The sequence below is a fragment of the Lonchura striata genome, chromosome 1 (assembly GCF_046129695.1).
Source record: "Lonchura striata isolate bLonStr1 chromosome 1, bLonStr1.mat, whole genome shotgun sequence".
Taxonomy (NCBI): domain Eukaryota; kingdom Metazoa; phylum Chordata; class Aves; order Passeriformes; family Estrildidae; genus Lonchura; species Lonchura striata.
Window position 1 is genome coordinate 45923740 of NC_134603.1, and position 13751 is coordinate 45937490.

A 13751-nucleotide genomic window follows, 5' to 3' on the forward strand; every position below is an offset into this window, starting at 1 on the left:
ATGTAATTTAGACATATGAGGAAGTAAAATTAAATAGCCATGAGATGAGCATACCATTAAACAGATCTAATTTATAATGGACTCTTATGCAAATTGCCTTTGAGCACTCAGTAAAAGAAAATGAAAAGAAATTAATAAGGACAGCTTAGACTAAAAAGTTGCAGAGGAAAAAAAAAGTAAAAGCCTGTTACAGCTCACTCTCCACACACTCCAGAGTGTTAAATAAGCATTCCCATTAGCCACATAAATATAATGCTGTGATAATAAAACTTGCACTTAACTTTTAAGGACCAAACTCCTAATCACTTTTCTGCAATGGCTCCAACCAGATGAGTAAAATTTCAAATTAAATCCATTTACTTTATCATGTGATTCATTACTGGAGGGAGAGAGATGTGTTTTCATGAGTATTTTGCTCTTTGCTAGCTGCTGAATATCCACCCTCGGTGAGATCCAGACAGTTACTTGCCTTGCCATTAGTATGGGATTGCAGGTTCCAGGGCATCACTGATGCTCCTCCTGCTGCACAGCTCCCTCTGATGGGTTAAGAAAAGGACTTCTCACCAGTTTTCCTCCCTTTTTGTTGTTCTGTGAAAGACATGGGGAGCACAGAACTCTGGTAGATCAGAACTGTTGAAAGTAGGTTATTGCAAAAGATTTTCAGTTAGTTCGGGGTCTATACTGAATATATCACGTTATAAGAAACCTGTATTTTCTCAGAGAAGAAATGTTTATTTCTATCTTAGTTTGAAAGTGATGTAATACTCTTCATGTTTGCAAACATCAAGTCTTGCAGCTATTCCATGTTCCCTGGATTGTTTTGATTACAGAAATGAATAATTTTAGCTCTGTCCAGTGAAGCCATTAAAACAATCTGTACAGCTCTGTCATTTTTTCTTGGCATTAAGAGAGTTTTGCAATAGTTGACTTGTTTAATTACTACTGGCCATCCTGTTCCCAATTATTGCTGTTTTCCCACATTTCCAGCAGAGGCAGAATATACTGACGTGAAATCTTTTCTCTTAAATATATTGTTATTATATATTTAAATATATATACAACGAGACAGCAAGGCTATAAAAGCACTATGTATACAGCTTTGCTGCAGACAGCATATTTTTATACTTGACAAGCAGGACTTTTTTCTGAAGAATTTGAGAAATCCTGCAAGCAATGTCATCTTCCTGTGCTAGCTTTTTGGTATAGAAATGCTGTTACGGAGTGCTGATCTGTGGGAAGAAAGATCCATTCCTGTGGTATTTTATGGAATTAAAGCAATGATCTTTTCCATTCCCTATTGTTTTTTCTCCAGTAAACAAGGGCTTGTAGCTATACCTAGCTTGTGTCCTTTAAGTAAAACCAAATTCTCTGATGGAAACAGGGTTTTCCACTGGTTATATTTTCAACTCTTGAAGGATTCAATTTCTGTCAGTGGAATATGATACTTAAAGCCACAGACATTAATTATTACCCATTGGAGGTCGCACTTTCAACCCATGGGACGTTAATTTTCCTGATATATGGAAAATTTCAGCCTGTTATTTTTAATTAAATATTTCAGAAGCACATTTTCTTGTAAATGGACTAGAGTTTCTTATGCTTTACCCTTGATATTTGGCTAATTCTGCATGTAATTATCATCTTATTTTACAAGCCTCCTTCAAAGTGCTCTCCTGTCTCAAAACTCCATTCAGCTGTTAAATATTTGGCATTTAAAAAAGAAAGGTGTCTTTGCCAATCATCAGCCAACATTGTCAAGAAGGAGATAGGGAAAAACATCTTTCAGGTTTTCTTGTGAAGTGAAATTATAATGACTTACCAGTCCCTTCTTGTGCTAGCAAACTGGTGTCTCTTAAGCATGTATAATCCCAGTGTGTGACCAAGCAGGAGTGGCAGCAAAGCTATGGGTGGCAGGGAGGATGGTTATCAAATTGTATTGTACAGGGGAGGTGACAAGTGAGGCATGAAAGAGTGCTTCCACTGTGTCCCTGGGAACACAAGAGTTCCTGCTGAGGATGCTGGAAGCTGAGGATGCTGGTTGTTCCCCAGATCCTGGCATAGCCCAGTCTCCTCTCCTGATGCGTGCAGCAAATGCAGATTAGGAGCAGGACCAGGTCACCAGGTTTGGATCCCACAGTACCTCAGATTTTTCCCTGAAGGCCATTTGGAGGAAGCTGGAATCTACATTTTTCCATTTGAAAAGGAAAAAAGTTTTAATTTTCTTTACAGAAGTGTCTCTGCTGAGGGTCTACCCTTCCAATGCTAACATGTGAAAGTGTATTGCAGAGTGACCCTGGGAGGGAAGTCAGGAAGGAATTGGGACTTTGCAGTTCCTAGGATTTTGCTGCTGCTGCTGCTGCTGCAGAGCAGCAGAGCACTAAGGCAGTGCTTTCTGTTAACACTTCCAGTCCATTCCCAAAGCCATTCAGGTCCCAGGTAGCACTCCCAGTGGCTTGGCACTCTCCTCAGCATTTTGGTTTTGTCTGAAGGCTCCATGCTCTGATACTATCTTGCTCTTCTCTAAACAATTAATAAAATGGAGACAAAAAGCCTAGAGGTTTAAAATATGTAATTATAGAAGTAATTTAGAACTAGGAAAATGCTGCAGAAACCAATTACAATTATACATTTCAGTAATGACTGACTTGGCCAAATACATGTTTTGTGTGTGAATTCCGTGATAAATTTGAAGATGACATGCTTGAGTATAAGGGAAAATTAATTCCAAATGCTGAGTATTTCCATATTAGACATAAAATGTGGTTCATATACCACGTGAACAGGAGCCTGTGTTATATGGCCTGTCACAGCTTAAATTTTGAGCAGCAGGGCAGGCAGTAACAAGTCTTTGAGGAAGAAAGCTCAAACAGTTCAAGGGATGGCTTTGAAAAAAAAGTGCTCTGTACCTGCTCATGATGCAAAATATATTTAATTCCTTATATGTTACAGATTTCATGCAACTTGAATTGATTCATGTATTTATTACAGAATTGTAAATGGCCAGCTGGGGTTAATAGACTTATTTCTTTTCTGGTCTCCTCCCAGCTGGTGAGAAACTATAGATGAAATTTGTATTCTGTTCACAACTTACATATATACCTGCTCCAGGCACAGACATCATTCCAAACTCAATTTGGGTTGCCTGTGCCATTTTCAAAGGGAGGATATTTGGCTGTTGATGCAACACAGTGTATGGGCACCTGGAGCCCTGCCCCTCTGCAGTTCCCTCTGCAGAGACCCTGCTGCAAGCCCTGCTGCCTCCTCCTCTTTGGGAGCCACTTCTGTCTTTTGCCTCTTGAACGCCTTCTGGACGTTCTGCTGGCCAGTGGATGGGGCATCTCTCAGCTTGGAGGGCTGATCATCTCTTGAGTATTTGGTGGCATTTTTTTTTTTATTGCTGGTGGTGGGGGTTCATTGTTTATTCACTGTTATTCACTGTGCAACTGTTTGTTGTCAAAAAGTACTTCCATGTTGCACATAGAGACATCTGAACAGGCACACAAAATCAGACCTGCCAGTCACTCCGGCTCATTTCATTGGGAAACCACGAGTGATTCAGGAGTGTTTTGCAAATGCCCAAGTGCAGTAACAGAACATTTATTTGGTGTTACTCTGAAGGTTTTGTTTGGTTTTTTCAGCTCTTCCAATTGCTCTAACTAAAGCTGGTTTGGGAGACCCACATGCAGAAATGTATGTGTACCCAGCAAAACCTGTTGCCAAGTGGAGGCTCTCTAGGTGACTGTGGCTCTGGTGGTCAGTAAATGGTCTAAAAGCTGACACATTTTTCTGTATTATTTGAGTGTTTTGATTGATACCTGCCACAAGCACTTACCTGTTACATTAAAGAATTACCTAGCATTGAAATGTTATCAACTCTGTACCCTCATCTTTATATTACCACAATGTGCTGCCCCTCACCTTAGCTGTGCCTGCCCTAATGTTGGTTGCTATAAATGGTATCCAAAAAGTGACCTGGGTTTAACAAACAAGTGAAAACCAAGCAAAGATCCAAACCAAACTATTCCCCAAGTACAGTTTCCAAACTAAATCAACTTCCCTATGCAGTGCTCTCTAAAGCAGAATGAGTCAGTCCAGGGCATTGGAGCATCTAGAGGGGATGGGCTGTGCTGAAGGGAACTATCAAGAGGCATCCAAAATAATTGAGGGATTGTCATCTTATGAGGTACAGACTGGGGCAGTGACATGGTGGGGGAGGCCGCTGGCCTGGCTTCTTCCCTTCAACCTCCCCAGCTGTGCTGCTTGGAACTCAATGAGGCCATGCTGGAAAATATGTGGCTTACACACTGTTTTGAAGCTAGCACTTTTCTAATGAAAGAAAGCCACAGAGCAGCTTCAGTGAAGTTTGCATGGGAGGGTTTTGTAGTGCTGGGCTGTTTCAGCAGCTCTTGAGCTGAGCTTAGTCTGACTGTGCTGCTTGTCTCTTGTTTCCTCTCCAGAATTGGTCGGCTTTTCGATGGCACGGAGCCCATTGTCCTCGACAGTCTCAAGCAGCATTATTTCATCGACAGAGATGGGCAGATGTTCAGATATATCTTGAATTTCTTAAGGACATCAAAACTCCTCATTCCTGATGATTTCAAGGTGAGATTTCAAGGAACTTGGGTGTTTTGCATGTACCTCGGTAAAGCAAGTATCTGATGTGTAGTCAAAACAGAGCCCTGGATAGGGAAGGTGGACTTGCAGGGTATGGTGTTTGATTTCAGGTACATGGCAAAAGTAAGAATGGGGTTGCTAAAGTGGTGTCTTCCTTTCCTAGAGTGGCACCAATATTAAATTTCGTCCTCCTGGCTATAGTAGTAATAAAGCAACTTTGCCAGATTTGACCTAGGGAAATTAAATGTTGTACCATACTCGTGGAAACAGAAGCAATGTTACAATCTGCAACTGACTGCTCACAAGCTTTGCTGATTACTTGTCCTCTTATCCATTTTTATGCTTCCCCAGTGATTGCGGCAGCTTCGGTTTCCGCTCCCACACTGAAATTCAGAAAATGGTGTGTGAATCACAATATTGACAAAATAAACTGCACACATGGTAATATTTGGGCATTAAGTCATAGAATCTTTTCTCCCTCAGACTCTTGAATGCATACTGCAAGTTTAATTTTGGATTTTTAGAGAAGTCAGGAATGAATAGTTCTGTTTATTATTTAAACTTTAATAAACAGCCTCCTTTTTTTTTTTTTAGTTTTTAGTAATAAAATTAATTAATGGAAGTTCAATATCAGACAAAGCCTACAGAGGCAGAGCTTCAGAATTAATGTGATGTTTATCTGCTAGTAGGTATGAGGGTGAATATATGGTGTCGTCAATCAGAACAGATCCTTACCTTCATGATCACACATCAGTGCACATGGTTCACTGCAGGAAATGCAGCAATTGTGATTGAACAGGAGAGGTGATGTGTGGTGAGGCAGGGATGGAGCAGTTCACACTGGTATGCAGTCCTTTTCCCCTTGCAGCTGAGACAGTTTTTCAGGCATTTGGGCATAACAGGTGTGAGGCTGAGTTCAAGAGCTGTATTTCAGCAACCTTTAAATCATCTGCTGTAGACACATCCTTGCTGCTCCCATAGTGACAAGGGCAGGTCTCCCTGAATAATGTGGGAGTTTGTAGCAAACAGATAAGCATAATTTCCTTCTTTTTGAAGCCTCAGCATGGCTTTGTGCTGCTCTCGGCACTTCTGCAGGTAATCAGAAATACAGAAAAAGGAAAAGCCACCTTTCATGCAATATTAAGAAATTACATGTGTAGAGCTTTTTAAGCACATAAATATACTGTAGCTATGTTGAAATTAAAAATGTAATTCCTGGCAAGTTCATCCAACTGTGATGTTCAAAGGGGTGTCCTCCCCAGTTATGCTTTAAGGTGCACAAAAAAAACAGTGATTAAGATGAATAGTGTTTTTTGTTTCCTAGAAATACATAGGTTACATTACTTCTTTGTTACACAATAAATGTAAGCAGTGTTTTTACTATGATTTAGGTGTCCTCGCCAAGTATTTGGTTTCTAGTTCAAATTCAGGACCATATTAACTGTTAGCAGGCTTCTCTTGTTGTCATTCTGTTTATCTCTCATCCCTAATTCTCATGTATCTCTTTCCTCTGTATAAATATTTTCCAAATGGTATTATGCTCTTATACCTAGAAAAACAAGATTTAAAAAAAAAAAATTATTTTTAAATTTAAAAAATGGCAGTAGGCAGACTCCACATCATCAGTTCTAAATTACTTCTGCAGTGGCTATGCCTAGAAATGCATTCCCTCTGCTCTGGCATTTGAGATGATATAGTAAACAATACTAGTGGCAAAATAGGGAAGTATTAAAAAATACTTAATTTTTAAAATGCACTAATATGTGCAAACATTATGCAAATATCTGAATCATTTTACACTAACAAACATTGCAGGCTTCCTCATTTACATTCTTATACCTGTTATAATGCCTGCTAGTATTGCTGTAAGACACAATGGATCCTAGTGATGAATTTGCTAAATCCTGATTGAATTCTGTTCCATCTGTTCAATCAATGAGATCATTATTATATGACATCACTGTGGGGATGAAATATGGGGAAAAGTGGGATTTTTTTTTTTTTTTTTGCAAAAGGGAGTTAAGCAAGCATAAGCTTTCCCTACTCTCTCAAGTGCTGTATACTGATTGTGTTTCAAGTGGCTGATGGTTGTTTTTTGCTTGCACTGGTACTTCGTTACACCTTCCTACGCAGTAATTAGGTGCTCTGTCCAAAGGGTTCCAGACCTAGAGCAGCGTTGGTCTGAATATCTGTATGACTTAAGCACCACATTAGCAATGCCTCTCTTAATTGTGCACAGTAATGTGTGTGTCTTTCAGGACTACAGCTTGTTATATGAAGAAGCAAAGTATTTCCAACTTCAGCCCATGCTAGGAGAGATGGAACGGTGGAAACAGGACCGGGAGAGTGGCCGCTTCTCAAAGTCTTGCGAGTGCCTGGTGGTGCGCGTTGCCCCAGATCTCGGCGAGAGGATTACACTGAGCGGAGATAAGTCATTGATAGAGGAGGTGTTCCCGGAGATCGGGGATGTGATGTGTAATTCTGTCAACGCCGGCTGGAACCACGACTCTACACACGTCATCCGATTCCCGCTGAACGGATACTGCCACCTCAACTCAGTTCAGGTAGGAAGTCACACGTGCATTTTTTGAAAGGGAGCTGCTGGCCAGGTACCAGTGGGCTGACCCTATTCCATGTCCCTGTAGCAATATTCCATGTTTTGTTGAGCAAATCAGTTGGAGGCTTTAAGCCTTTTTTCTGTGTGTCATGTTGTCTTTCTCCATTTATTTCATGCATCACCAAAACTCTTTGCAAACAAACTGCAGTAGTGTTAGAATTTTCTGTGGTCAAAGGGAAAACACTTAACTTTCACTTCCAGTGTTTTTTCCTGATTTTTTTATAGCATAGTAGAGGCCTGTTGTGATTGATAGGACAAGGGATAAAGATTTAAACAAAAATAAGGTAGATTTTTACTAGATAAAAGGAGGAAATTTTTTCAGTGAGGATAATGAAACACTGAAACAGGTTGCCCAGAGAGGTGGTGGATGCCCCATCCATGGAGATATTCAAGGGTCAGGCTGCACATGGTTCTGAACAGTCTGATTTAGTTAAAGATGTCCCTGCTCACTGCAGATTAGTTGAACTAGATGATCTCTAAAGGTTCCTTTCAACCCAGAGTATTCTGTGATGCAGCGTAGCAATGTCTAAAATCAGTAGATGTTATGAAATGGGTAAGAAAAAATCTGGGAGACAAATGCAGGTAATTCCTGGAATAATTATAATCAACTTCATTGTTACTGGATTTGTCTTTTGTTGGTTAAAAGCAACCAACCTCAGACACCTGCCTGCCCCTAGTTAGCACATCTTGCATAGCCAGCACTTCCCATATGAAATCATCAATGGCACAATCGATGCTGTTTGGTTTAAATGCACCTCCTAAATGCTGCAGGCTCATGGGTGAATTCTTTTACAGAACAGGCTTGCAAGCTGGGCTTGGCTTCTTTTCCTCTGCCAGGTCCCACAATCCAGGTAGAGAATCACAGAGTCATCAAGGTTGGAAAAAATCTCCAAGATCAACCAAGTTCAGCCTTTGATCAAACACCACCATGTCAACTAAACCACAGCACTAAGTGCCACATCCAGTCATTTCTTGAGCATTTCCAGGGATGGTGACTCCACCACTGCCCTGGGTAGTCCATTCCAATGCTGAACTATTCTCATAGTGAGGAAATTCTGATGTCCAGCCCAACCAGTGAATATGCCCTGGTGCATCTTGAGGCCATTTCCTCTTGACCTGTTGTTTCCTGGTAGAAGAGCCTGACACCTGCCTTGCAATAGCCTCCTTTCAGGAAGTTTTAGAAGATCACCCCTGAGCTTTTTTTTCTCCAGATGAAGCAAGCTGAGCACTGGGGCACACTCTGAAGGCTGGCCAGGCACTGCACTTGTGCTAGCACTTAACACAAGGGTCTAGATAGACCTATCTAACCTATGTTATGCTTGGACAGCTTCCTCTTACTGCCTTTGACTGTCATGTTGAAACATCAAAATTTTTTTGTCACAGAGATTAATGCAAATTTAGGACAGCCTTAGATGTCAGATTACAATTGAAAAGGGGTTTCAAGGATGGCTATCATATATCATATGATAGCTATCAAGGCAGTTGTATCCTTCAGCACTTTGTCACTTTACTCTGATGCTTACATTTTTGGTGCCTAAATAAGAATTACAAAGCATTTTTACTGATGTGAAAAACCTGAGAGGTAATGATCCCACATTGATAGCAGGAGGATGTAAACATCTCCCAGTACTAATGAAAATGGGAGACAGGACAAGGAATACCAATAGGCCTGAAGAATGAGGTACAGATCAAATGGATTGTCCAGGCCTGTATTAGTGTCCAGAGTTGCTTCCACCATGTTTTTTATCCAAATCCAAGTTCTCCTGTTCTTTTTATTAGTGGCTTGCACTGACACATTTGGGTAGGGGCAGGGGATTTTGGTATATATTGTTAAAAGCTGCAGACCACGTGTTTTGATCACTGTTTCAAAGTCTCTTTTCCTATCCCTTCCTTTTTCATGTGACTGCTGGGCAATTAGCCATGCTCAAGTACTTTGGAAAGACATTTGCCAACCTGAAGCATTTTATGTAAAGACATGGCATGTCTTCTTTGAAGCATTTTTAAACCTCAGCTTGCTTCTTCCCCTGACCTAGTCCTTTGCAGTCTTCTGCCATTCCGCTTGCCAGTGTTGTCCCAGCACACATGCAAGCCAATTGATGAAACACATGCAAGACAACTGATGAAACAGCTGGGAAAGCCATGGGAGGCACCTGATTCCAGCACCACCCTTGTGAGGTCTGGTCTTGCTGAATAGAGGGTCCAACATCCTTTGGGGTCCAGAAGCATCAGCCCCTTCCTTGGGTTTGGTGGCTGTCAGGCTGACCCTGGTAAATCCCAGGAAGTCTCCTCCACAGGTGAGGCAAAGTCCAGAACAGGTGAAGATGATGGATGATAAAAGCAACAAAGAGTTGGTTTTTAAGTCTCTAGTAAATATTGTGGTAGGTTTTCTGAAATTATGACTTTTGTTATCTACACTGTCACCATTTCATTGTGGTGTTTGCTCAGCATTTGCTGTGCAGTCATGTATTTGCCCTTTTGTATTGTAAATTCTGTGAAGTAGAGAATGTGTTTTTCTAGTCATGTTCCTGTGGCCAGAAGAGTGGATTGGTTGGCAGTACTAAAAAAATAAAATAAATGTTTCTTCATTTTTTTCTTTTTCACTGCTCAGTGGCCATAGTCAGCAGAAATCAATCCAGTACAGTTAAGCTATGTAGCCACTTTTTTTCCCCCTAGCTGAATCCATTTGAAAACAGCAGTTATTATCATTGGACAGCAAATAGTCTGTTAATTTACTTATACATTGGCATTTGTTTTCTCTTTTTTGCAGGTACTTGAGAGGTTACAGCAAAGAGGATTTGAGATTGTTGGCTCATGTGGAGGTGGAGTGGACTCTTCCCAATTCAGTGAATACGTACTGAGACGAGAACTCAGAAGGACATCTCGTGCACCCTCTGTCATTCGAATAAAGCAAGAGCCTCTGGACTAAAATGGACATGTTTCTTTATGCAAAAAAAAAAAAAAAAAAAAAAAGGAAAAACAAAAAGGGGGACATTTCATGTGCAGTTTGGACTCCAAACAAGGCCTGGAACTAAAATTTAATAAAAGACACATTTATATCAAATATAGAGACCACACCTGAATTCATATGGGAACACTTGGAATAGTAGTGATAATAATAATAATAACCTCAAGGTATAAGAGAAAACACACACACACATTAAAAAATATGTATGTATATGTATGTCTGTACATATATATATGTATGTATATGTCAAAGGGTAGGAAATGCAATGACAAAATGTGGTAGATGAGGTTGGTGCTGTGATGGCCATTAAGTGTCCTAGGCCCTTCCCAGGCCCACTTAACGGTGAACAAGCCATTGCTGGGGGGGATTCATGGACTGTTCTTCACCCATTTTCATTACCAAACAGCCATCCACTTTTTAATGTGTACACACCTTGACTCAACTTTATTTGCATATGGAGGTTTATGTCTGTCTTTTTTAGAGGTGGATGGGCAGGTGTTCAGGAGACAACCATCCATTGCATTGGAAAGCTGAAATTTTAAATGTAGTTTGTACAGAAGTCGCACACTTTTTGTCAGCCCTCACAGATGTGAAAGGTTAACTTTTCTTTTGAATGAGTTTTTTTGTTGTTTTGTTTTGTGTTTTTCAAAGGGGGCCAGAATAATTAATATTTGGTAGAGATGCTCTGGTTTGAATCTGCTGCTTTCCTACAATTTTTTCAAATTTTATAATGTATTAAATACAATAAACTCCTGTTTAAAATAACAAGGGTCTGGTTTAAGCCAACAGAAGCAGAGAGGTGGGATGGCACTGGACTCCAGCATGTAGAGAGGTAAGGCAGTGGGCAGGTGGAGCTGCCTGCACAGGATGGAGTGAGTTTAAGGCAGCAGAGGCTGTTGAGGGACCTTGTGGTGTGGTGCACATGGCTGCTGTTCCTTCAGCACTGCCCCAGTTGGAAGAGAAACTGTTGGTCAGACATGAAAATAACACCAGCTCAACCCAGGGAAATCCATCCAAAAATGACACTTGGTTCTGTAGCCTTCAGTGTCACAGTGAATCCTTGCATCATTCCCTCTTGATCAAGGAGCTGGCAGCTTGGACTCTCCAAGCCCTTGCCTTACTGAATGTTAGTTAGCTTGTTTGGCTTTCAGGTTCCTCATTTCCCTCATTTTAAGCCGTTGTTCTGTCTAGAGAGTGACATGGTCAGCCCCTTGGGTTAGCATCGGCTGCGTGTCCCTTGGTAGCAGGCAGTAATTCCACATTCTGTGTTACACGTCCTGCAAGCTGCTCTCTTGCAGAGTCTCACTGAAGCCACCTCTGCAGGCAGGGGCTCCAGGCCTGTGACACTTTGCACAGGCACCACATCCCCATGCCACTGCACGGACCACTCATGGGTTGATGCACCGGCAGCCACCACCTTTCCTCCAAAGTCTCTTTTTGTGCACTGTTACCAAATATGACTGTGTGTTCATCCTAGTATGGAAATTTCTATCAACACAATGGTGCTGGCATTTCATTCATTTTGGTGGCATTTTGCTATTTATTTAAGAAAAGAAAAAAAAAATTAAAAAAAGAAGCTGTTAGATACATGTATCAAGGTTTCCAACATAGTCTAACTAAAAAAAGAACAAGTTAAATTTTATCTGGTTTTTATTAAAATGTGTCTGAGAACATCTTTAAATAACTGGCAGCACATATCAATGGTTTGGAATTACTGAAATGTGAAAGTGGGTGAGGGAGGGGCCTCTAAAAATTAAGATTCATTAGTGGGTTATTAGATCTTCAATGTGATGCTGATCTGTCTATTCACAGTACTGAAACAGCTGCCTCATTGAAAATTCTTGTTTTCAATTAGCAGCAAGAAGCCCTCTTACAAAATAAACAAATGCTTGCTCTTACTGCCCACAATTTGGTTGTTAGTCTGCATAGAAGCTGGAAAGCTAAAACCCAGGGAAATAAATATTTTTAACAGATCTTCAAACCGTTGGAAGTGATGAAATTTGTGATGTCCAAAAAGATGCCGTTCCCCATGGGTTTGAGAGTCCATGGGTGCCAGCGCGAGGTGATGTGATTCTTCAGAGACTGTTGTGCAGGCTGGAGCTGGGGGGTGTGCAGCTCTTTCCCTGCTCCTTGGCAAGCAGGCACTGCAAGCCTGCCTGGCCAGGAGCATCAGCAAGCCCAAAGGTGTCCTCCCCGTGCAGGCAGGGGGGCTGCACTGCCTGCAGCCTCTGCCCAGGCAGGGACTGGAAGGCAAGGAGCTTTCCTCTGCTGCTCTCCAATATGTGGCTCCCAAAGCCAGCAGGTTGTGCTCTGCTGGTGGTTTTGCTTGCTCAGCGTGTACCTGTCCAAGTCAATGACATTAAAGATCCCACTGTGCTCCTTCCAAATCCTCTGCTTGGCTGGGCACTCTCTCACCAAGCCTGCTTTTGTTGTTGATGGAGTAAAAAATCCCTCTGACACCCTGAATGTAAATTTCTCTGCACTTACAATGTGGTCATGGAGTAAGAGGTCATGAATATTCAAAGTAACGGCTGATGAAAAATGTATACAGGAATAAACTGGCTGTAGATTTTTAGAGAGCAAATGAGATTAGTCCAATTGCTTGCAATAGAGGTTTATAACCATATGTTTTTTAAATGTTCTTTAGAAAAACTGATCAACAAATGGGCAATTTCTCTGGGAATGTGGGAGGGGTGGGGGAACCAGGAAGGACCAGATTACTGTCAGCTTGTCTCTGGAGGTTAGTAATTTTGACATCTAAATTTATCTAATTTTTTATTATAAAGCATTGACTCCATTTTATACCATCAGTGTATTTAATAACAAGAGGCAGAACTGCAGTGAGCGGTAGCTGCCAACATTGTACTTCAGCAAGTTGGTTAAGCAGCTGCCAGGAGAACTCCTGCAGACATGCAGAGATTGCAGATGGCACCAACTCCCCTTCCCACAGTGAGACACAGGCACAGGAATTTGGTTCTCACTTTTTCTTTGGGCAGTGTGAATGCTGGATTTCTGCAACAGCCATCGACCCAGGGTTTAGTTCTTCCCCTTAATGTACCAAACAGCTGCACAATGTAAGTATGGATCCTGGCACGCTTGGATGAACCTTAAAACTGAGTGTCCCATTGAATTGAAGACTGAGCTAATTTACTCTGTGCTGGAGATAGTGAAGTCCTACTTTGTCACTGGGTTGATCTCTCTTTCTAGAAGCAGCACTGGTAAATAGGTGCTGCTAGTTTTTTCTGTCTTCAGGTATGTACTATGAATTTTCCCTCTCTGTTGCCCCATGTCTACAGAAGGAAGCTGATCATCTCAGTGCTTGACTGGCACAAGCAAGTCAAGTTGACGCATTGTTTTATGATACCCACTAAAATGCATCACAAAAACCAATGGGGAAAACTTAGTAAACTCTGAAAACATGAAAGTTGAACCACCCATTCAATTATTTTCCTTTATGCTGAACAGGCACTGAATTCAATTTGAAGTCAAACATTTTGTTCATAAGCATAATTTTTTGCAGCAAGCTTTAAAAATTGATTTCTATACTAATTACAG

General features: G+C 41.1%; 1 protein-coding gene across 7 annotated transcripts in view; it reads left to right on the forward strand.

Moving 5' to 3' along the window:
- Nucleotides 1-11754, forward strand: part of KCTD1 (potassium channel tetramerization domain containing 1) — a 100330-nt gene extending 88576 nt beyond the window's left edge. For all 7 annotated transcript variants that reach the window (XM_021551601.3, XM_021551598.2, XM_021551596.3 and 4 more), the window contains exons 3-5: nt 4458-4602; nt 6873-7178; nt 9999-11754. In XM_021551601.3, the coding sequence (XP_021407276.2) occupies nt 4458-4602; nt 6873-7178; nt 9999-10157 (610 nt within the window). In that variant the 3' untranslated portion in view covers nt 10158-11754. The remainder of the gene's footprint in view (nt 1-4457; nt 4603-6872; nt 7179-9998) is intronic.
- Nucleotides 11755-13751: the final 1997 nt, after the last annotated feature.